At 56.1% G+C, this 18,269-nt stretch overlaps 2 protein-coding genes across 2 annotated transcripts; one reads left to right on the forward strand and one right to left on the reverse strand.

Annotated features, from left to right (window-relative positions):
• Positions 1-1,012: 1,012 nt before the first annotated feature.
• Positions 1,013-7,043, reverse strand: CATSPER2 (cation channel sperm associated 2). Its single transcript, XM_088529064.1, has 12 exons — positions 6,848-7,043; positions 5,757-5,930; positions 5,222-5,290; positions 4,581-4,750; positions 3,856-4,011; positions 3,475-3,599; positions 2,657-2,835; positions 2,072-2,171; positions 1,901-1,954; positions 1,541-1,638; positions 1,183-1,344; positions 1,013-1,044 (listed from the first exon to the last, which is right to left on the reverse strand). Exons 1-12 carry the CDS (start codon positions 7,041-7,043, stop codon positions 1,013-1,015), a joined length of 1,515 nt encoding a protein of 504 aa, XP_088385190.1.
• A 1,275-nt stretch (positions 7,044-8,318) lies between these two features.
• On the forward strand, positions 8,319-17,034 carry PDIA3 (protein disulfide isomerase family A member 3). Its single transcript, XM_088530087.1, has 13 exons — positions 8,319-8,511; positions 8,622-8,700; positions 9,417-9,534; positions 10,149-10,256; positions 11,171-11,300; positions 11,851-11,967; positions 12,446-12,571; positions 13,069-13,251; positions 13,769-13,877; positions 14,659-14,787; positions 15,756-15,835; positions 16,285-16,342; positions 16,625-17,034. The coding sequence occupies exons 1-13, from the start codon at positions 8,339-8,341 to the stop codon at positions 16,742-16,744; spliced, it is 1,530 nt and encodes a 509-aa protein (XP_088386213.1). The 5' UTR covers positions 8,319-8,338; the 3' UTR covers positions 16,745-17,034.
• Positions 17,035-18,269: the final 1,235 nt, after the last annotated feature.

Genomic DNA, 18,269 nt, shown 5'->3' on the forward strand with positions numbered 1-18,269 from the left:
ACGTGGCAGAGCGGGATGTGGGGCCCCAGCTCACCTGCCGCCTGCTGCAGCCGTCCGAGGGCTGAGCAGGGCTCGCCTTACACTCTCCACCAGCGTAGGGAAGGGCGTGCGGGGAGCTGGAGCCCCAGGGAGAGGCACCAATGGCCCCAGGGCCCCAGCTCTGCCTGTGGGGGCTGCACATGGCCCCAGCTCCAGCCTGTCTCGCACCTCTGCAGACCGAGCTCTGACTTGTCCCTGACAGAGGTGCAGACCTGCTGCCGCACACATAGCACCCATGTGGGTCCCATGGACCGGTTGCTGCCTGCACACCTGTCCCCAGCCGCAGCCCCGCGCCATCCTGCTCACGGCATTTCCAACGGCCTGGCACCGCGCTTACCCAGGCTGTAACCCAAGGCCGACCTGGCCACCTGCCCCATGCCCGGATGATGCATTATTGACGCCGCGAAGCTGCCGCGCGGTGCCGTGCGCGCTGAGGCCGGCAGGGCTCAGAGGCGGCAGCGGGTCAGCCGCGGGCTGCAGGGCAGGCGCCTTCCCGGGGGCAGCTCCCCAGGCCCAGGGCCCCCAGCCAGGGCACAGCCCCCCTCGCACCCCGGCCCGGCTGTCGGCGCCGCGGCGGGAGCAGCCGCCCCAGGGCCGGGCCCTGCAGCGCGCCCGGCCACCCGCCTCCCCCGGGCCTGGCCCGGCACCGGCACCGACACCGGCACCGGCACCGACACCGGCACCGACACCGGCACCGGCACCGGCACCGGCACCGGCACCCCCGGTTCAAGCCGCGGCCCGGGCTGCGCGGGGCGGGAGGGGCCGGGCCGGGAGGGCGCTGCGGCGCCCCCTGCCGGTGCGCGCTGGGGTCCCCCTGCCGCGCGGGTCCCGGTTCTGCAGGGTCCCGGTTCTGCAGAGTCCCAGTGTCGCGGGGTCCCGGTGCCGCGGGGTCCCGCTCGGCGGCACAGCACAGGCACGGGAGGCAGTGCGTTTGGGTCCCCAGGCTTGTTGTGCGCGGTGGCCGCGCCGCTGCTCACACGTCCTGCAGCTTGCTCAGCATCAGCACTGCGGGGAAGGGCAGGGCCGTGGGCCACGGCCGCCCCGCGCAGCCCTGCCCGCATGGACAGGCAGCAGGACGGGGCTCCCCCGCGCACGGAGCCAGCCGCGGGGACGCCAGGGGCTGGCGGGGCTGTGCACACTGACTTGCGTGATTCTGCAGCCTCTTGCGGTCCTCCAGGTTATACTGCAGCTCCTCCAGCAGCTCTAGGTAGCGGAAGAGGGAATCACGAGGCCATAGCACTTGTACGTCCTCATTTTCATCAATGAGTCTCTTCAGGTTCTTCTGTATATACGTCTCCCAGTCCGCTGCCAGAGGCAAGGCCTCAGAATCAGGGCTGGCAGAAGCTCCCCTCTCCTGTCCTCAAACAGCCCCACTCTGTCCTGCCTCTCCCCGGCTGGCCAGGGACGCACACCCCCCTCCTGCTGCAAGAGGAGGAACGTGGGCTCCCTGCTCTCCCCTCGGCCTCCTGCCTGGCTCGAGCTGCAGGGCAGCAGAACTCACAGTCCTTTGCGGCTTGGTCTATGGGCAGCTTCAGTTCAGAGCTCTTCTTGGACAGTGAGACGGCTTTGCTGCCATGGTCGGCCTCTTGGTCCAGTACCCTGGTGCAGGGAGGAAGCCTCAGGTGAGCACTGGCATGGCTGGCCCCTAGCCATGTTCCTCCACCACCTGCTTCCGTATTTGGATCAGAGTTATGACAAATCTAAACTGACAAAATCTGTTTTGTTTCTGGAGTGGGGAAGGGGACAAGATTTATCAGACATGACTGGTACAGAGCTACTGTTCCCGGGAGGGCATCAGGAGGAGCCCCAGGACACCTGGGCTGTGGCTGCTCCTGCCCAGGCCCCGCATGTCCACACTCACCTGGCAGAGCCACTCTGCGAGCTCTTGATGCCTGTCGAGGACTGGCTGTGTCTCCTGCAGAAGAGCAGGGAGAGCATCACTAGGGAAGGATCTTCCTTGTGCCGCAGAGCCCACGTGCTGCGGGCGGCATTTTCTCTAGCGGGGGATATGATCGGGTATTCTCATACCTACCTTTCTCTAATTTGTATTCTAAATAAATCCACTTGCTTCTGGCTTTCTATCTGCTGCGCTTCTTCCATTAGGTCACTCCGGATGGTTTGGAAGTTACTCACTGGGAAGTAAAGTTGTGAGTGCTGGGAAGAGGGTCGTGGAAACATGGAGGGGACTTGAATTTGTGGGCTTTCCCCAGGGTGCTCTGCCTAGGGAAACAGGCTGCTTAGAAAGGGCTGCACCCGTTGCCCCTATATCTTGCTGCTCTGCACTCAGGAGAGCTGGGGAGTGTGGGAAGCACTTCCTAGTGCCCACAAAGTGAGAAACCACAGCTGGGCGCTGGTCTCCAGGCTCCCTATCCACGAGAGAGCCAGGTTAAAGTGAACATGAGAGTCAGCCACGGCCCCCACGCCTCTGCCTTCTGTTGGGCGCTTGTCCCACTGCCAGCAGCAGCGCTCGCTGCCGAAAAGGGCAGCACCCACCTCCCCTGCCCAAAGCCAAGTGCTGCCCTTGCAGTGGAGCAGGAATTGGACAGAAAAGCACCGTGTGAGCTGTCGGGGGGCCCTGCGGAAGGAGGCTGGCGGCTGGGCCTGGCCCTGAGCTCACCCATGATGGCCACAATAATGTTCTTGAAGAGGAAGGACCCGATCAGCAGCCAGAGGATGATGTACATCCCACTGATAAACTTGTTCATATTGGGAATCTTCCAGGTGTCCTGGAGCAGGTCGTACCAGTGGTCCATGGTGAAGAGAATGAAGACAGTCACCACAGCGCTGGAAAAGGAGCTGCAGACACAGAGCGGCTCTGTCCTGCGTGGGGTCTGTGCTCTCCTCTCCACCAACCGTGTGCGCGGCCGCTGGGTGAAGCCCAGGCCCAAGAGCCCGGCTGCCCCCGGCTCCACCTGCAGCGCGTCCTGCCTCGCACCCGCTGCCCAGCTGCTCCAGGCCACCTTGAGGGTGCAAGTGTTACTGCTACCAGGTGGGGTGCTGGCCATGGAGGGCTGCAGCAGAGATCTCGCAGGGGCTGGGACCTGCTCATGCAGTGGAAGGCAGAGCACAGCATGGCAGTGCCCATCTCAGCCCACGGAGGAGCAGCTTCCCTCCCAGCGCCGCGCTGCCCTGCGCCCCGGCACCCCACGTGCGCCTGGCAGCCCCGGGCAGCACCCGGGCAGCCCGAGCTGCAGCAGCAGCTCTGCCTCCCTAATGTTGCCGGAGCACCGGTCGTGCTGCGGAGGACGCTGCCCAGGTACCTGGCGCTAGGATGGTGCCAGTGCCTGGGATCAATACTGCACATCCTGGTGCACCAGGAGAGGAGCTCCTGGAGAGGAGCTCCTGCATCCTGGAGAGAAGCCCTCCTGGGAGGAGGAGCCCAGGACAGCAGGCAGAGCTGCAGGACATCGAGCCTGTGTGACAGCAGCACCTTACCTGAAATAGTCCTTGTATTTTTCATCTGCAGAGTTGGAGTGGGTGTAGTTCTCAAAGAAGAAGACACCAGAGACAGAAAACACGTAGAAGAAAACGAGCAGGAACAGGAGGATGTATGTCATGGCCTGGGTGGGAGAGGCGGGTTGTCGGGACAGGAACTCGGGGAGTGGCTGCCCTGGGGCAGTGGCTGCTCCGAGGTGCTCGGAGCCAGCCTGGAGCGTCAGGAGTGCTGGGGCAGGGAGCGGGCAGCGGTGGGTGAGGACACGTGTTGCTGTGCAGTAGGGGACAGGCTGCTGGGAAAGGAGCAGCGACAAAGGGGACCTAGGCATTAGATATGTGGCACAGCAGTGGCTTTGCCACTGCCACTGCGTCGCAGCCCACCTTCAAGGCCTTTGCTATGGCCCGGATGATCAGCCGGACCTGCTGGAACCGGCAGCAGATCTTCAAGGAGCGGAGGATGCGGAAGACGCGGCGAACTCTCTTGGAGACAGACTCCTCTGCGATGTGGAACAGGTACAAGAACTCGGGGATGAGTGACTGTGGGCAGGACACATTGTGGAGGGCTCACACTGAGGGCCGAGTCGTGGCCCTGCTGCCGCGGCCACCCCACGGTGCAGCAGCCCAGCCACCTCCCTGCGCTACAGGGCCCAGGCTGTGGAGAAAGCCCCTGGCCCAGGGGATGGAGAGAGAAGGGTCTGCACCAATTATTCAGAAACTACGAGTTGGACCCCAAAACAGACATCAGCTCCACAAATGTCCATGCTGTCTAGTTTTGGCCACAGGTAACCCCAGTTTCCAACCTCCAATGTTTTTCACCAATGGGAGCAGAGCTCGTGCAAGTAGGTGACCCTGGAGGTCTGGGGAGGGCTCAGGCAGCTGGGGAGACACGAGGTGGCACCAAGTTGGGCCAAGCAGGAGAGCGGGGCACAACTCTGAGCAACCCTAAGCGTGGGGCAGGCGCAGCGCTGGGAGAGGCAGCCAGAGCCCACCAGAGGGGCCTGCAGGGCAGCGAGGGATCCCCCTCCCCAGCACAGCCCCCACGCTGTGCCCTGGTGCCACCTCCAGGCACTGAGGGTGCTGCTCGGGGCTGGCCTGGGGCCTCTTACCACGAAAGTGATGGTGCAGTCGAAGATGTTCCAGCCATTCTTCCAATAGCCCCTGAAGTTCACCAACCAGTTCAGCACGATGTCGATGATGAAAATGATAGCAATGACCCAGACCGCTACCTCCAGGGCTGTGGTGATGTTGCGACTCACAGTGGCCACCTTCATCAGCTCTGGGGAGCAGAGGGGACAGTTGTGACATTGCTCTCAGCAAGAGGAGACAAGTTACAGGAGGGCAGGAGGGAGGCTGCTGGAAAGGACACAAGGGCTGGGAGGGAGATGCTGAACCACGTCCAGCCCGGCCGTGCTGGGAGAGGGCTCAGAGGCTGGGCTTGGGACAGCCCCCTCTGGAGCCCTCGGTCCTCACACAGGTGAGATGGGTCCCAGGGGCACAGGAGGCTGCTGCTCTGCCCTGGCCGCAGGCAGGGAAGGGGGTCTCAGATTAACCACCACCACCAGTTCAGCCGCTAGTGCTGGCTCCTGTGGGCACATCTTGCTCAACTGCTGGGCACAGAACGTCCCCCAGTGGCTGCCCTAAGCCCACAGTGATGGCCCCTCTGGAGCTGCAGCGACCCTGCTGCATGAGGGCTCAGCATGGGGAGAATGCATGGAGCCAGCATGGAGGGGAGGCCGCTCCTGCTCACCGCTTTTGATCATCAGGACGAGAGTGTTCAGGAAGATCAGGAAGATGATGAAGCTTCTGAAGAGTATGCCTGAGGTTTGCCATTGAGGAAAACTGGGGGCATGAAGTGCCTGTCAAACTCCATGGACATGAGCAATCACAAATGGGGCCCCGAGATGCGCTATGGGACATGCTGCTCCACAGGGCAGCTCGGCTTGGTCTCAGTGCCCTGGCAGCAGAGCTCTGCCAGTGACAGATGACTCCGAGCACTGGAAAAGTTGCAAGAGGTCCCCATGGAAAGCTGTTTGGCAGCAGCCACTCACCAGAGAAGAGCATTCCAGGAGGGCCTGCCTGGGCCTCAGTATTTCAGTCCTCCAGCACCAATCCACTCATGCGGTCCCAGCTCATCCATGGCCGGGCAAACACCATCCAGGCCACCCGCACATGGAGCCTCTCTCCCAGCAGGAACGAGTTTGACCCATCCCATACCCAGAGCTTCCCCCCCGGTCCTCAGGGACCTGCGTCCCACGGGCTGGCGCTGCTGTGGCCGTGGATACTGTGCAGGAGCCAGGATGCCCACAGGGCGAGGGGAGGCCAGTGGCTACTGCGGACCTCAATGTGGTTACGCAGGTGCTTCTCCGGGGTGACGAGGGTCTTCTTGATGGGCTTGATTTCAAAACGGACCAGCTGGTTGTGATCGCTGAGCATCAGCTTCTTCTGCTTTCTGGCATCTGTGGAGAGACTCCTGGGGGAATCTGCCGTCTCCCGTGTTCAGCAGGGGTGACGGGCACGTGCTGGGGGACGAGCAGCCCTGCACAAGGGCTGCCCAAGCAGCACCCTCCATGCATCAGGGACGGGGCACTGCATCGCTGGAGAAGGAAAGGGCAGACTTTGCTGTGTCCGACTGCCCTGAGCAGGACATCCTGGATGTGGAGCTACTGCAAAGAGCCGCACACCGCTAGGATCAGCTGTGAACCTGCCTTAAACCAAGGCCTGTACAACCCTCAGCAGCCACCATGCTCCCTGCGCCAGTGCCAGCTTCCATCCAAGCACTTTGTGCCTGGCCTCCTTGTTCGCTCCCTGTGTGCAGCCTGGGCCAGGCCTTTTACTGGTGACCACACAGGGCTGTGCAGGAACACTACGGGAAGCTTTTCTGCACTGCAGCCACCAGTGCAGGATGCAAAAGGAGAGGCACGGCGTGTATTTTGAAGGTGGAAACAACTGCACTCTGCTGCACTCCAGCTCCTGCTTTCCAAGTTACTGGATGCAGAACAAATGCATTCCCACCTCCTGCTCGAGATGAGACCTGAGCGGAGGATGAAAAATGTTCAGGCTGGCTGACTCGCCATGTTGCAGCAATATCTACCCCAACAGAGGAGTGAGGAGAACAGATTCTTAATGTGCCCCTTTTAACTCTGCCAGAGTGAGAGCTTGGCAGATCTGAGGGGTCCTCAATGTTTATATTACAGTCATAAGCCCTTCCTTTTGAGGGGGAGATGGGTGCTGGCAATCGGGTGTGATGGGGGGTCATCTCTGTGTGCCCCCAGGAGCCGTCCCCCGGCCCCACGCTGCCCGGCTCTCGTGCGCAGCCTCCACGGAGCCGTTCACAGCGCAGCGAGGCAGGCGCCCGTGCACTGGCTCCGCTTACCGAGGAAGTCCTTGATGTTGTGCCGGGGGATGGCTTGGCTCAGGCCCTGCAGGTGATCCATCAGGTAGAACATGCACACCAGCTTGGAGCGGATGGCCTCAGCCCGGGGAAGCAGCTTCACTGGGGAGCATCCAGCGCCCCTGTGAGCCTCGGTGATCGGAAAGAGCGGAGGAGCGGCAGCGTGGACGGCGTCCATGCCGGCCATGCCCAGCAGGAGCTGGGGGTTCTCCTCCGCACTGCCTCTGCGCTCACGCGCCGCGGCGCAGAACACGACTGACCTCACAGTGCGGAACGGAGGAGCACGGGAGCCGCGGAACAGCCCCCATGGGGACCGGAGCACGGAGCGTCATGTCCCGGTGCTGACCCGCTCTGTGCAGCACCATGTCCTGGTGCTGACCTGGTCTGTGCAGCACCATGTCCTGGTGCTGACCCGGTCTGTGCAGCACCGTGTCCCGGTGCTGACCCGCTCTGTGCAGCACCATGTCCTGGTGCTGACCCGCTCTGTGCAGCACCACGTCCTGGTGCTGACCCGCTCTGTGCCGCACCGTGCACAGCCCTGTCCTCCTGCCCCCGCCATCCTCCCTGGTGCTGCTACAGCCGGCCGGGCGCCTGTGCTGCTCATGCAGGCTGGGGGCAACCCTTGATGCCACTGTCCTTTCCTTCCCTGTTGCTCCATTCCTAAATCACCCTCTGTGTTTCTGGCCCCCATAACCTCACTAAATATTTCCTACTTCATTCTTTTTCCCTACATCTTCCTGAATTGCTGTTAGTCTGTTGTCACTTGGGATCCTTTAGGAGCAATTTCAGTAAGACAAGACCAGCAAGAGGTGACTGTTCTGTTCCTGCTGTGGGTTTAGCCCCGCAGTTCGGAAACGCCCCTGCGCCGCTCCGTGCGCGGGGCTGGAGAGCGGGGGCTGCCGCGCGTGCGGGCCCTCCGGGGGCTCCGCGGGCTCCGCGGGCTCCGCGGGCTCCGGGGCCGTGTCCAGCTCCACACGGCCCGTGGGCTGCGCCGCTCCCGAGGGCCCCGGGCGCCGCAGGAGGAGGCGGAAGCACCGGCGGCCCTCGAGCGGCAGCGCGAGCGGGAGGCGCTGGGGACTCGTAACGGAGCGGACAAGGCTGGGGAGGAGGGCGGAGCGCTGAGAGGAGCGGCCGGGCCGGACCTCGGGGCATCCGGCCGGCCGGGCCGGTACCGGCCCGCGGCCACGCGAGCCCCGGGGGGGGGCCGGATCCGCTGCCCAGGGGGCGGGGAGCGGGTCGGGCCGGGTCCGGGGTCGGACCGTCCCCCTAGCGCCCGCGGGGGGGGCGGGGCCGCTCCCCCGCCCCGCCCCGCCCGTGCGTCGCATCGGCCCATTGGTCCAGCGTCGCGTGACGCGCGTCGCGGCGGCCAACGGGCAGCTGCCACACGGCAGATCCGGCAGGGGGGGTGGGACTTCCGGGCGCGCGAGCCCCCGGCGCCTGCAGAGCCGCCGCCGTCGCCGAGGAGGAGCCGCCATGTCCGCGCGCCGGGCCCGGCCGCTGCCGCCGCCGCTGCTGCTGCTGGCGCTGCTGCTGCTGGCGGCGCGGGCCGCGCGCGCCTCCGACGTCGTGGAGCTCAGCGACGCCGACTTCGAGAGCGGCCTGGCCGAGCGCCCGGGGCTCGTGCTCGTCGAGTTCTTCGCGCCCTGGTGAGGGCGGCGCCGGCGGGGCCGCTCCGGGCCGCTCCGGTTCGGCCGGGTCGGGTCCGCTCCGGCCCGGCCCGCGTGGCGCGCTCACGCTCCCCCTCCCCGTCCCGCAGGTGCGGGCACTGCAAGCGGCTGGCGCCCGAGTACGAGTCGGCGGCGACGAGGCTCAAGGGGATCGTGCCGCTCGTGAAGGTGAGGGCGGCCCGAGCCGCGGGGAGGGCCGCGGGCTGCGGCTGCCGCTTCCGCCGGGCTGCGGCCGCCGCCCCCTCCCTCGGCTCCGTAAATCCGGGCCGAAGCAGCCGGGCTCCCTTGCGCCACAAGGGCGCGGGGCTCCGAACCGGGGTCTGCGCCCCTTCCTGGGGACCTGCCCTGGGATCCGGCGTCACAGCCCGGTCTCCCCTGTGAACGGGGTCATCCTGCTCGTCCCAATCACTGCAGGAGCTCCGAGACTGATACAGGCCTGAAAACAGTTAGTTTTAGTAAAACATCTCGCAGTTGAAGCCAAACGTCCTTCCTGCTGTCTTGCCTAGTCTGGTCATGCAAGACACTGTGATTTTCCAGTATTGCCTCAAAAAAAAATTTGGCGTTGTTACTGCATCCAACCTTCCTCCTTTCTCCTGCAGTGCCGCACCTAGGTGCTGTGTAGCAGATCTGCCCTGGAACACCTAGTTGGTGTGTTATGCCCTTGAAGGTGCTTGATCTTCTACACACGGCCCTTGGATGGTTTTTGCATCTATGTGCTTTATGGAAAAGAATCCAGCTCTGCTCAAAGACATTTGCCAACTTTCAAGGCCTTTAGATTCATTTTCATGTAACACGATAACGGGGCTGTGGGCAAGCAGTAAAGCTGCCGTCTCGCGCGTGCACACAGCTCAGGACGCCGAGCAGCAATGTTTCTCTTCCTTCAGGTTGACTGTACAGCCAACTCCAACACCTGTAACAAGTATGGAGTGAGTGGTTATCCCACTCTGAAGATTTTTCGCGATGGTGAAGAGGCAGGAACCTACGATGGGCCCAGAACAGCAGGTAGAAACTTGCCAATCTCTGTACATACAGCAATAGTGCTGGCAGGAGGTCTGTGTTCTGTAGACAGTTTGTGATGTTAAATGTAATGGGGTGCAAAGGAGGGAACCCTTCTCTCCTCCCCCAGCTCCTTGTTGGGAGTGGCCTGGATACTTCTTCTCCCTTAAAAGGCAATTTAAAGGTTATATTTGAGTCACAGTGTCCTTGATGAGCAGTATCCAGGAAATGGTTGATGGAAAGACCTTGTATAGATAACCTCTTGGTACGTATGCCTTGCTGATCCCTGGGTTGCACGAGTATCCATCTCTCTCTGACCAGGCCTCTTGAAAAACATGACTTCTCACAGTACAACCTTTTCTGGTAGCAAGCCAGAAGCTCTTAATATGAGAATGTTGGAAAGATTTATTTATTTATTTGGTAATTGCAGTCATCTAAAAAGCTCTCCCTTTTAGATCCCTTCTTGCATGAAGTTGATGCTTGCACTGCTTCATATAGTATCTCTTTCATGGGAGGTGGAGTTAGGGATGCTGAAGAATCAGATTTTGTTTTGAGAAGCTTAAAGTCTTGTGGAGCATTGTATAGATCCCTTTAATAATTAGGAGCTTCTTTTTGTTCAGATGGGATTGTCAGTCACCTCAAGAAGCAGGCGGGACCTGCCTCAGTGGCGCTCAGCTCTGCGGCCGACTTTGAGAAGTTCGTTGGCGATAAGGACGCCTCCGTGGTGGGTGAGTAGAGCGGCTCCCCAGGACCCCCTGGGGGTGCACAGTGACAGGAGAAGCGCAGGATCGCAACCGGTGACGGGGGAATTGGAGCTGGATGTGAGCAAGGAAAAGTTCTTCATAAGAGTCGCAAAGCCCTCGCACGCATGCACAGAGGGAGGTTGAAACCTTCAGCCTTGGAGGTCTTAAACTCAGTTTGACAAAGCTCTGAGCAACCTGATCTTACCTTGGGGCTGGTTCTGGTTAGAGCAGGAGGTTGGAGCTGATGCTGTTTGTGGATTCCTTCCAACCTGAGTTTCTGACTCTTTTTTTTTTTTTTAATTCTTCCTGTGGTTCTTTGACTATCAGACTTCCTGTCACCACAGTGTCCTTTAAAAGTTTGTAGCTGTTTTGACTGACTGACAACAGATACTCAGATACTTCAGAAGCTATCCAAGGGTGACATCTTAAGGTGTTAGGCTGTCAACAGCATCATGTGTTTTGATCATGAATGAATATGGTAACAGCAACTTTCCTTTGTGTGGATTAGATTGTAATAATGGAAGTACAGCTACATGGGAATTGATCAGCATCCTTAAACTTGCTGCGTATCCCTGCCTGCTGTTGTCACTAGTGGTGTTGCATTTGGTTGCCAGCAGAAATCCCCATGCTCAAAAGGCAGTTGCTTCCTGTGCTGGGTGGGTGGACGTCAGCTTGGGTTGCTGAGCCAGACAAACCCTTTAGTAGCTTCCTGCTGGTAAAAGGGAGGAAATATAGACATTAAAAATGGAAGAGAACCTGTCAAAAGAAGAGGGCCTGGGCATGCATTTGAGGACTTAATTTAGAAGAGGTGCCCCCATGCATTACAAAGACAATGATATGAACTGCACAGTAACTGCTGCTGAGTCAGTTTGGGGTCACCATCTGTCTTTCTGCTGCAGGTTTCTTTGGAGATGCATCTGGTGATGCTTATTCAGAATTCATGAAAGCTGCTAACAATCTAAGAGATAACTATCGCTTTGCACACACCAGTGAGGAAGAACTGGTGCAGAAATACGAGGAAGATGGAGAGTGAGTTGCTCAACATAAGCATGCATTACTATCAAGATGTTTAGAGCAAATTCAGGGATTTCACATAACTTCTTAAGTGGGTTTACCTTCTGAGCATAGCTTAAGATATTCTTATTTGTTTGCTTTTGTTTGTTCTCCACTGCCACTAACTCCTTTTTCTCCTTGTGGGATTAAGGTAGAATAACAACGAAACTACTTCTTGTTAAAACTGCTATTGTGGCCTTTAAAATTCCCTGAGTACCTCTGGCTCAGTGAGTGTTCATCAGGTGCATCATACCTGAACAGAGGTACTTTGCTTCTCCGTTGGTCTTCATGTTTCGTGTGGGTATTTTCTTTTAAGTTTTCAACTTTGAAGGCCTCAGCCTGTCTGAATAATGGGACAGGGCCTGCTAGGTTGCTGTAGAGCAGCTGCCCCACCAGCAACTGGACAACCTCACTGAGCCTGTGAACAGTGACTTGGGCGGGGATTGAATTCTTACTTTCTGTAGCTGCCACTCCTAGGCAATTCAGAGCTGCTTTAAACTCATTTTTGCTCTCTCTTTCCCCTCAGAGGCGTAGTGTTATTCCGTCCTCCACGCCTGGCAAACAAGTTTGAAGACAGCTCTGTGAAATACCCAGAAGATAAAATCACCAGTGGAAAGATCAAGAAATTTATCCAGGAAAACATGTAAGTGATGCCTCAGCAGATGTGTGATAGTGGCCTGAGTTCAGCTCTGTCAGGGCTTGTTCTCTGCAACTGGCGTTACTGCCACTTCCTGCTCAAGGGCTGGCCCACAATGTGTCTTGCAAACGTCATCTCCCTTGGGGACCGTCTTGTTTCTGGTAGCCCTGATGTGGCTGTTGGTGTTTACAGTCCATACTGAACCAGCCACGCTTCTCTCTAAATATAGTGAGCTTCCAGAGAGGTGTCAGCTTTGGTCTCCATTAGCTTTAAATGTGTTAACTGGTGTTGTGGCTAGAGGTGCAGATTCGATTTCCCATCCTGGCACATGACTGACAAAGGAGTTGCTTGGATCGTGCTGGATGCTGACATGTGAAGCTCTCCTTTGGGGAGGAAGCAGGACTGTGCTGTATCAGGCCTGTTCTGGGAGGGCCCGGGTCCTGGGCAGCAGGACTGAAGCTGCTAACCTCTGTTTCACTGGTAGCTTTGGCATCTGTCCACACATGACTGAAGACAACAAAGACCTGATCCAGGGGAAGGACCTGTTGGTGGCATACTACGATGTGGACTATGAGAAGAATGCAAAGGGCTCCAACTACTGGCGCAACAGGTAAGGAAGCAGATGAGCACCTTCCCCTCCTTTCTTTTGTGTTTCCTGCATTAGTATTGTTCCATAGTTCAGTTTTACATGTAAACAAAATGAAGAACTTTAATTTACTTATGGTAGATTTCAGCTGTTGGGGTGGTTGCTGTCTGCACAGCCCAAAGTATAGAGTGTGTTTATCTTTTGAAACCTCCCCGGTTAGGGTTTTGGATCTCTAGTCATTGGATGCTACTCGAGACCTCAGAACAGAAGATTCCTTACTGAGGTGGTGTGAGATGCTGTCCTTTGGTGGCAGAGGGGGGCAGTGAAAGCACACAGGGCTTGCTTCTGCTCTGTGTGAAGCCTCTGCTTTTCAGCAGCATTTCTCAGGACTTCTCTGTAGAACATATCACTCCTCATCAAGGTGTTTTGTGTTCAGTGTCTGCCTGGGTTTGAAAGGTGTTATATCATGCAGAAAATGCTCTGTTCAGTATTCATGGGAATCGCCTCTTTTCCCCCTCCAGAGTCATGATGATTGCAAAGAAGTTCTTGGATGCTGGCCACAAACTCTCTTTCGCTGTCGCTAGTCGGAAAACCTTTGGCCATGAGCTTTCAGAGTTTGGTCTAGACAGCAGCACGGGTGAGGCTCCTGTTGTTGCCATCAGAACAGCCAAGGGAGAGAAATACGTCATGCAGGAGGAATTTTCGTAAGTTGTTGAACTTAGCAGTATTGCCTCTCACTAGATAGGCTGTGATCTGTGAAAAGCTCATGCTGCATTATCCTGATAGAACTGGAAAGCTGGATGTTTCTGTAGGAAAATGCCTGCTGGATCAAAATGTCCCCTGGTTGCCGGGTGTCCTTTCCTGGTTGGTACAGGACTTGCAGCCCCTTCTATTGTTTAATGCAAAAGTAGAGAATTTAATCCAAGATATATCAAGTCTTTAAGAAATAAGATGCACTTAGGGATACGTATGGAAAAGGCTGCACCTCTTTTTGTGGCTGGGGGGCCTAAAACGTGGAATGGAGTGTGTCCACCGCCTGTCAGGACCCTGACAGTGTCTGTCACGCCTGTTCCGGGGTCTTCTAAGCTGGCACCAGGCTGGTGTTCTCAAGTGCAGGTGACATCTGTTCCGTGGGTGGAAGGAACTTAATTCGGCCTTGAAAGTTATCCTCTCTCCTCCTGCATGTGTCATGAGGGCTGTAAAATGTCATTTTACTTTCAGCCGTGATGGAAAGGCTCTGGAGAGATTCTTGCAAGATTACTTTGATGGAAACTTGAAGAAATACCTGAAATCAGAGCCTATCCCTGAAAGCAACGATGGGCCTGTGAAGGTGAGCACCCCTGTGCCTAGGGTAGCAGCACCTACCAGTGCATGAAGGGCAGTGTCCGGCAGCAGCTTCTGGTCGTGGGGTTATGTCCCACACTGCGAGTGCTCTGTGGTGATATTCTCAGGAAATCTGTGCTGTGATGCACAGGAGAGCTCATTAGCTTTGCACTGCAGTTTTCTGAGCCAAGGGAGAAAAGCAGCCTGCAGTTCTGATTTCCGATCAGAGTAGCTGCTGCTGTGCACTGGAAGTGACGCAGGCCTGCTGCATTGGCCTGTGCTCCCTCACAGCGTGGCTTTCAAGCAGGTCATAGCTTTATGTATTACTAAAAATCTTACTTTTTATCCATCTGGGTAAATTCTGTGTTGAGTGAAAGTATTTCATGTCATGGCTTTGTAATGATGTGATAATAGAGTGGAAGTTGCTGCTTGTTTTTGTGAATGAAGATGTCCTTGGCCTATCTAGCATAAGTGATAAAAATGGTACCTTGGTGTGAGATTTGTTGGGATTAAAACAAAAAAGTCAACTTCCCCCTCGTTCCCTAAACCTCACTTGTGTGTCGTGCCTATATCTCATGACAGGTTTTTATCTGTAAGTATAGCATGTTACAGCTTGGTGAAGGGCTGTGTGTCTTGTCGTTTTGATGCTTGTTATGTAGTTGTGATTTGACGATAACTGTTTGCTGTGGGAAGTCCAAGCTTTCCGGGGCAGAGTGAACAGGCCATGTCATTTTATTTCCCCTTACTGTTGTCTTAACCTCTTAATTTCTGTGATCGAATACTATCAGGTGGTGGTTGCTGAGAACTTTGATGAAATTGTTAATGCAGAAGACAAAGATGTCCTCATAGAGTTTTATGCACCCTGGTGTGGCCACTGCAAGAACCTGGAGCCCAAATACAAAGAACTGGGGGAGAAGGTAGGTCCAGGAGTTCCACAAAGACAAATTGGAATCTTACACGCTAAAAACTCCTGTGGGCTCTGTCTGGCCTAAAGTAGCATAACTGTGGCTTCCTATGCACTTTGAGGCTTGGCAGCACCTGGGCATCTCTGTGAATGTAAAAGTGAATTAGCAGGATCTGGAGCATGGTAACAAAGTCATTGGTGGGTCTCTTCTGTGACACAAATATTCCCTGATTGAGTAACTGGTCTCAAATGACAGAATTCCCTTTTGGGATGTGGCCAATTATAGTCTCCTGTTCAGTCGAGGACAATGCTACCTCACAATTTGTTAGAATCATAAAATAGAATCATAGAATCATTATGGTTGAAAGAGACCTCTAAGATCGAGTCCAATCATTAACCCTTACTCAACAGACCAGTAAAGAGCTTCTTTAGAAGCATGGCCTTGTAGCTACCACTTATTTCTCTGCTCTTAAAGCTTGTCAGAAACATCGGCTGAGGATGGTTCATACTGGCACGCTTCTCTGGCCTCAATCCCGGTTTCTCAGCCCTGCACATTGTTACAGCCCCTGCTAGCCCAGAACAAGTGCCTGATAGTGTTGTATCAGGATTTAATAGTGACAGAAACTTTATCATGGATTTGACTAGTGTTTCTCTCTTAGGCTGTCAGGCATCCTTCCTACCTGGGCACTCTCAACCCACAGTTCACTTTCTAAAAGATTGGATGAATGCAGTTACTCTGGGCTCAGTGTTTCCCACGAGTTATGGCAGACTAATGCAGCAGGTAACACTAGGTGGTGTGCTGCATACACCCAGCTGAGGGAGGACATGTACCCTGTGCCCCTGTTTATGCAGAAAACAACTGCTCCAAAGAAAGCTTTCTGTGTTTAGTGTGTGCTGTCTTTGACATAGCTGTTTTAGGAGGGTTCTGGTAGATCAATAACTACCTTGGACTGCTTATTAATATTTTATTTCCACCAACAGCTCAGCAAAGACCCCAACATTGTCATTGCCAAAATGGATGCTACAGCCAATGATGTGCCTTCTCCGTATGAAGTCAGAGGGTAGGTGTTCCCACTGATTGACTGCTGCCCTAAGGGAAGGGTCCAGGCTTCTGTCTCTGACCAGCCGCCACTGTGGGGGAGCTTAAAGTCTCCCAGGCTTTTGGCATGCTCTTGCTGCATAGCAAAGCATCAGGAAATCAAGTGAAGTGAGTGACTTCCATCTGTCCTGATTCCTTAGGATTCTAGTGTCCTGGCCTTGGCTAAAGGTCTGTCTTGCTGACAGCTTCCTCTGCTTTTGAATCTGCTGTAGTTTACAGTACACTGTTCTTAGCAGTGTAAAAATGACATTGGGCTGGTGTGCCAGAGCTGCCCACGCGGCTGCCGTGTTCCACCAGGGGCCTGTGGGGGACAGGTCTCCTCGGTGAGAGATGGTGTGATTATTTTTCTGGAAGGGTTTTCTGCAGAAAACCGAACGCGTTAGGAACTGAGATGTCTCTTCTCTTCCCCAGCTTCCCCACCATCTACTTTGCTCCGGCTGGCAACAAACAGAGCCCAAAGAAGTATGAGGTGAGTGTCTGGCCGCTGTAGGAGCGTGGGGATTTGTGGAGAGATGAGGCAGAATCCAGGTTTGCGGGCAATGCCGAGTCTCCCCGGAGTTGCTGATTGCGCTCCAGCCCTGTTGCCCTGGGAACGCGCCTGGTGGTTCCTGCTGGGAATGCTCTGCCGCAGGCCCGGAGGGAGAGCTCTGCTTCCTTTGCCTCGGTCTTCTGCCTGGCACCTGAACTGCCCCCCAGCAAAGACGTCCACAGGGACTCCAAGCAATGCCTTATTTCTTTGTGCTTTCTGCAGGGTGGCAGAGAAGTGAGTGACTTCATTAGTTACTTGAAGCGAGAGGCAACCAATACCCCTGTGCTGCAGGAGGAAGATAAAACCAAGAAATCCAAGAAGAAAGCAAAGGAGGATTTGTAAAGAGCCCACTCTCCATCTAGTCAGGATGAGCTCTGTGTCAACTGAGGGAGCACTGGGCAGCCTGGGGTCAAGTCTGGGTTGTGGAGAGCCAGTGACCAGTGCCATGTGGGCTGAAGGGACCCAGCTGCTGTATCTAGTTCTGTTTAATTCCTTGCCGTCTCTTAGCTGCACTGTCGTGGGGCTCCCCAGACTGGTTTGTTTTGTGGTTTGGGAGGGGGTGGGGGGCAGGGTTATTTTCTAATTTTTTTTGTACATCTGGAGAAGTGAAACAATAAAATGACCCCCTTAAACCTAAGTTTCTCAGTCCTTTGGAGACCTTTCAAAGACAGGATTCTGCTGTGTGGTGGCAAGAACTTCCTCCTGTGAATCTAGTTTAGAGAACTTCTAGGCGGCTTCATTTTCTAGACCACAAGCCCAGCCTTGCCCTCTTGCTCATTTAGAGAGGCACAGTCCCGAGGTGGCTCTGTGCTGCACGGCAGGGGCTTGAGCCACACGGAATCTCATCACTGATGCTTCAGTTGTCACCCTGGGCCTGATGGCTGCTCACGCTGCTTCAGTGAGCTGCGAGTGGGTAGCACCTGATGGGGCAATTAAAACCTGTTAATTATAAAGCCATTATTATAGTTGAAGTGGTAGGAGAAAACCATGTTGGGGTTTTTTGGTGTTTTTTTTTTTTTTTTTTTCCTGGAGGAAGGGGAATACAGCGCTGTGCTGCAGTCGGAGTGTGCGGGCTGTGACTGGCCGCCTCCACCGGCCTTTCCTTGTTTTGTGACCAAAATGTGCCTGCTGGAAAGGAAGCTGGGGGTGAGCTGAGGCCCTTGTGCTGGGTTCCTGTTGGGCAGTGTGAGTTGAGGGACTGGAACCTTAAACCACACTGCTGTGCTGTAGCAGTAACCATTGGTAAGAGCAAGCAGTTGATTTGGGGGGTTTTTCCCCTTTCACGGGGCTGGGCACCAATTCTTTATTGCTGCTTGAATTCTCTGGGTACAGCAGATGATACAACGCTCAGAACATGGTGCCATGGCTACAGCAGCTGTGCAGAATCAGTTCTGAAATACCAGAATTTCTTCCCCAGCTGCATCTTTGCATATTGGTGCTTCTGGCTGCCAGCTGCTTTGTGTCACAGCAAATGTTAAGGTACTGGGTGGCAGGGAAGTATGACATTAGCGATGCTAGAGCAAAATCTAAAGCCCTTCCCAGGTGCCTCAGGCCTTCTTGGTCTGGCACAGGCCACAGCAAAGGGCCCCTGAACCCCTCGCACGGCCTTGGCTCTGTCCTGGGCACAAGGGGCAGAGAGCCAAGACCCTGGCCCTCTCCTGCAGGGAGCGGCAAGGCTGGATGTGACGGGTCCCCTGGAGCAGCTTGTTCCGAGCGGCACCCGGGCAGCTTTGTGCTGTGGGGGGCAGCAGCACCCGGGGGATTCTGCAGTCTAACTCCTGCCCAACAGGCTTTGCTGGGCACTTCTGAAACCTCTTCTGTGCTCCAGCGGGTCGCAGGCCCAGACCCAGAGGAGCTGGGAGGGACA

This window comes from Tinamus guttatus, unplaced genomic scaffold, assembly GCF_059628265.1.
Source record: "Tinamus guttatus ecotype Peru unplaced genomic scaffold, ASM5962826v1 Tinamus_guttatus_pri_ptg000004l, whole genome shotgun sequence".
NCBI lineage: Eukaryota > Metazoa > Chordata > Aves > Tinamiformes > Tinamidae > Tinamus > Tinamus guttatus.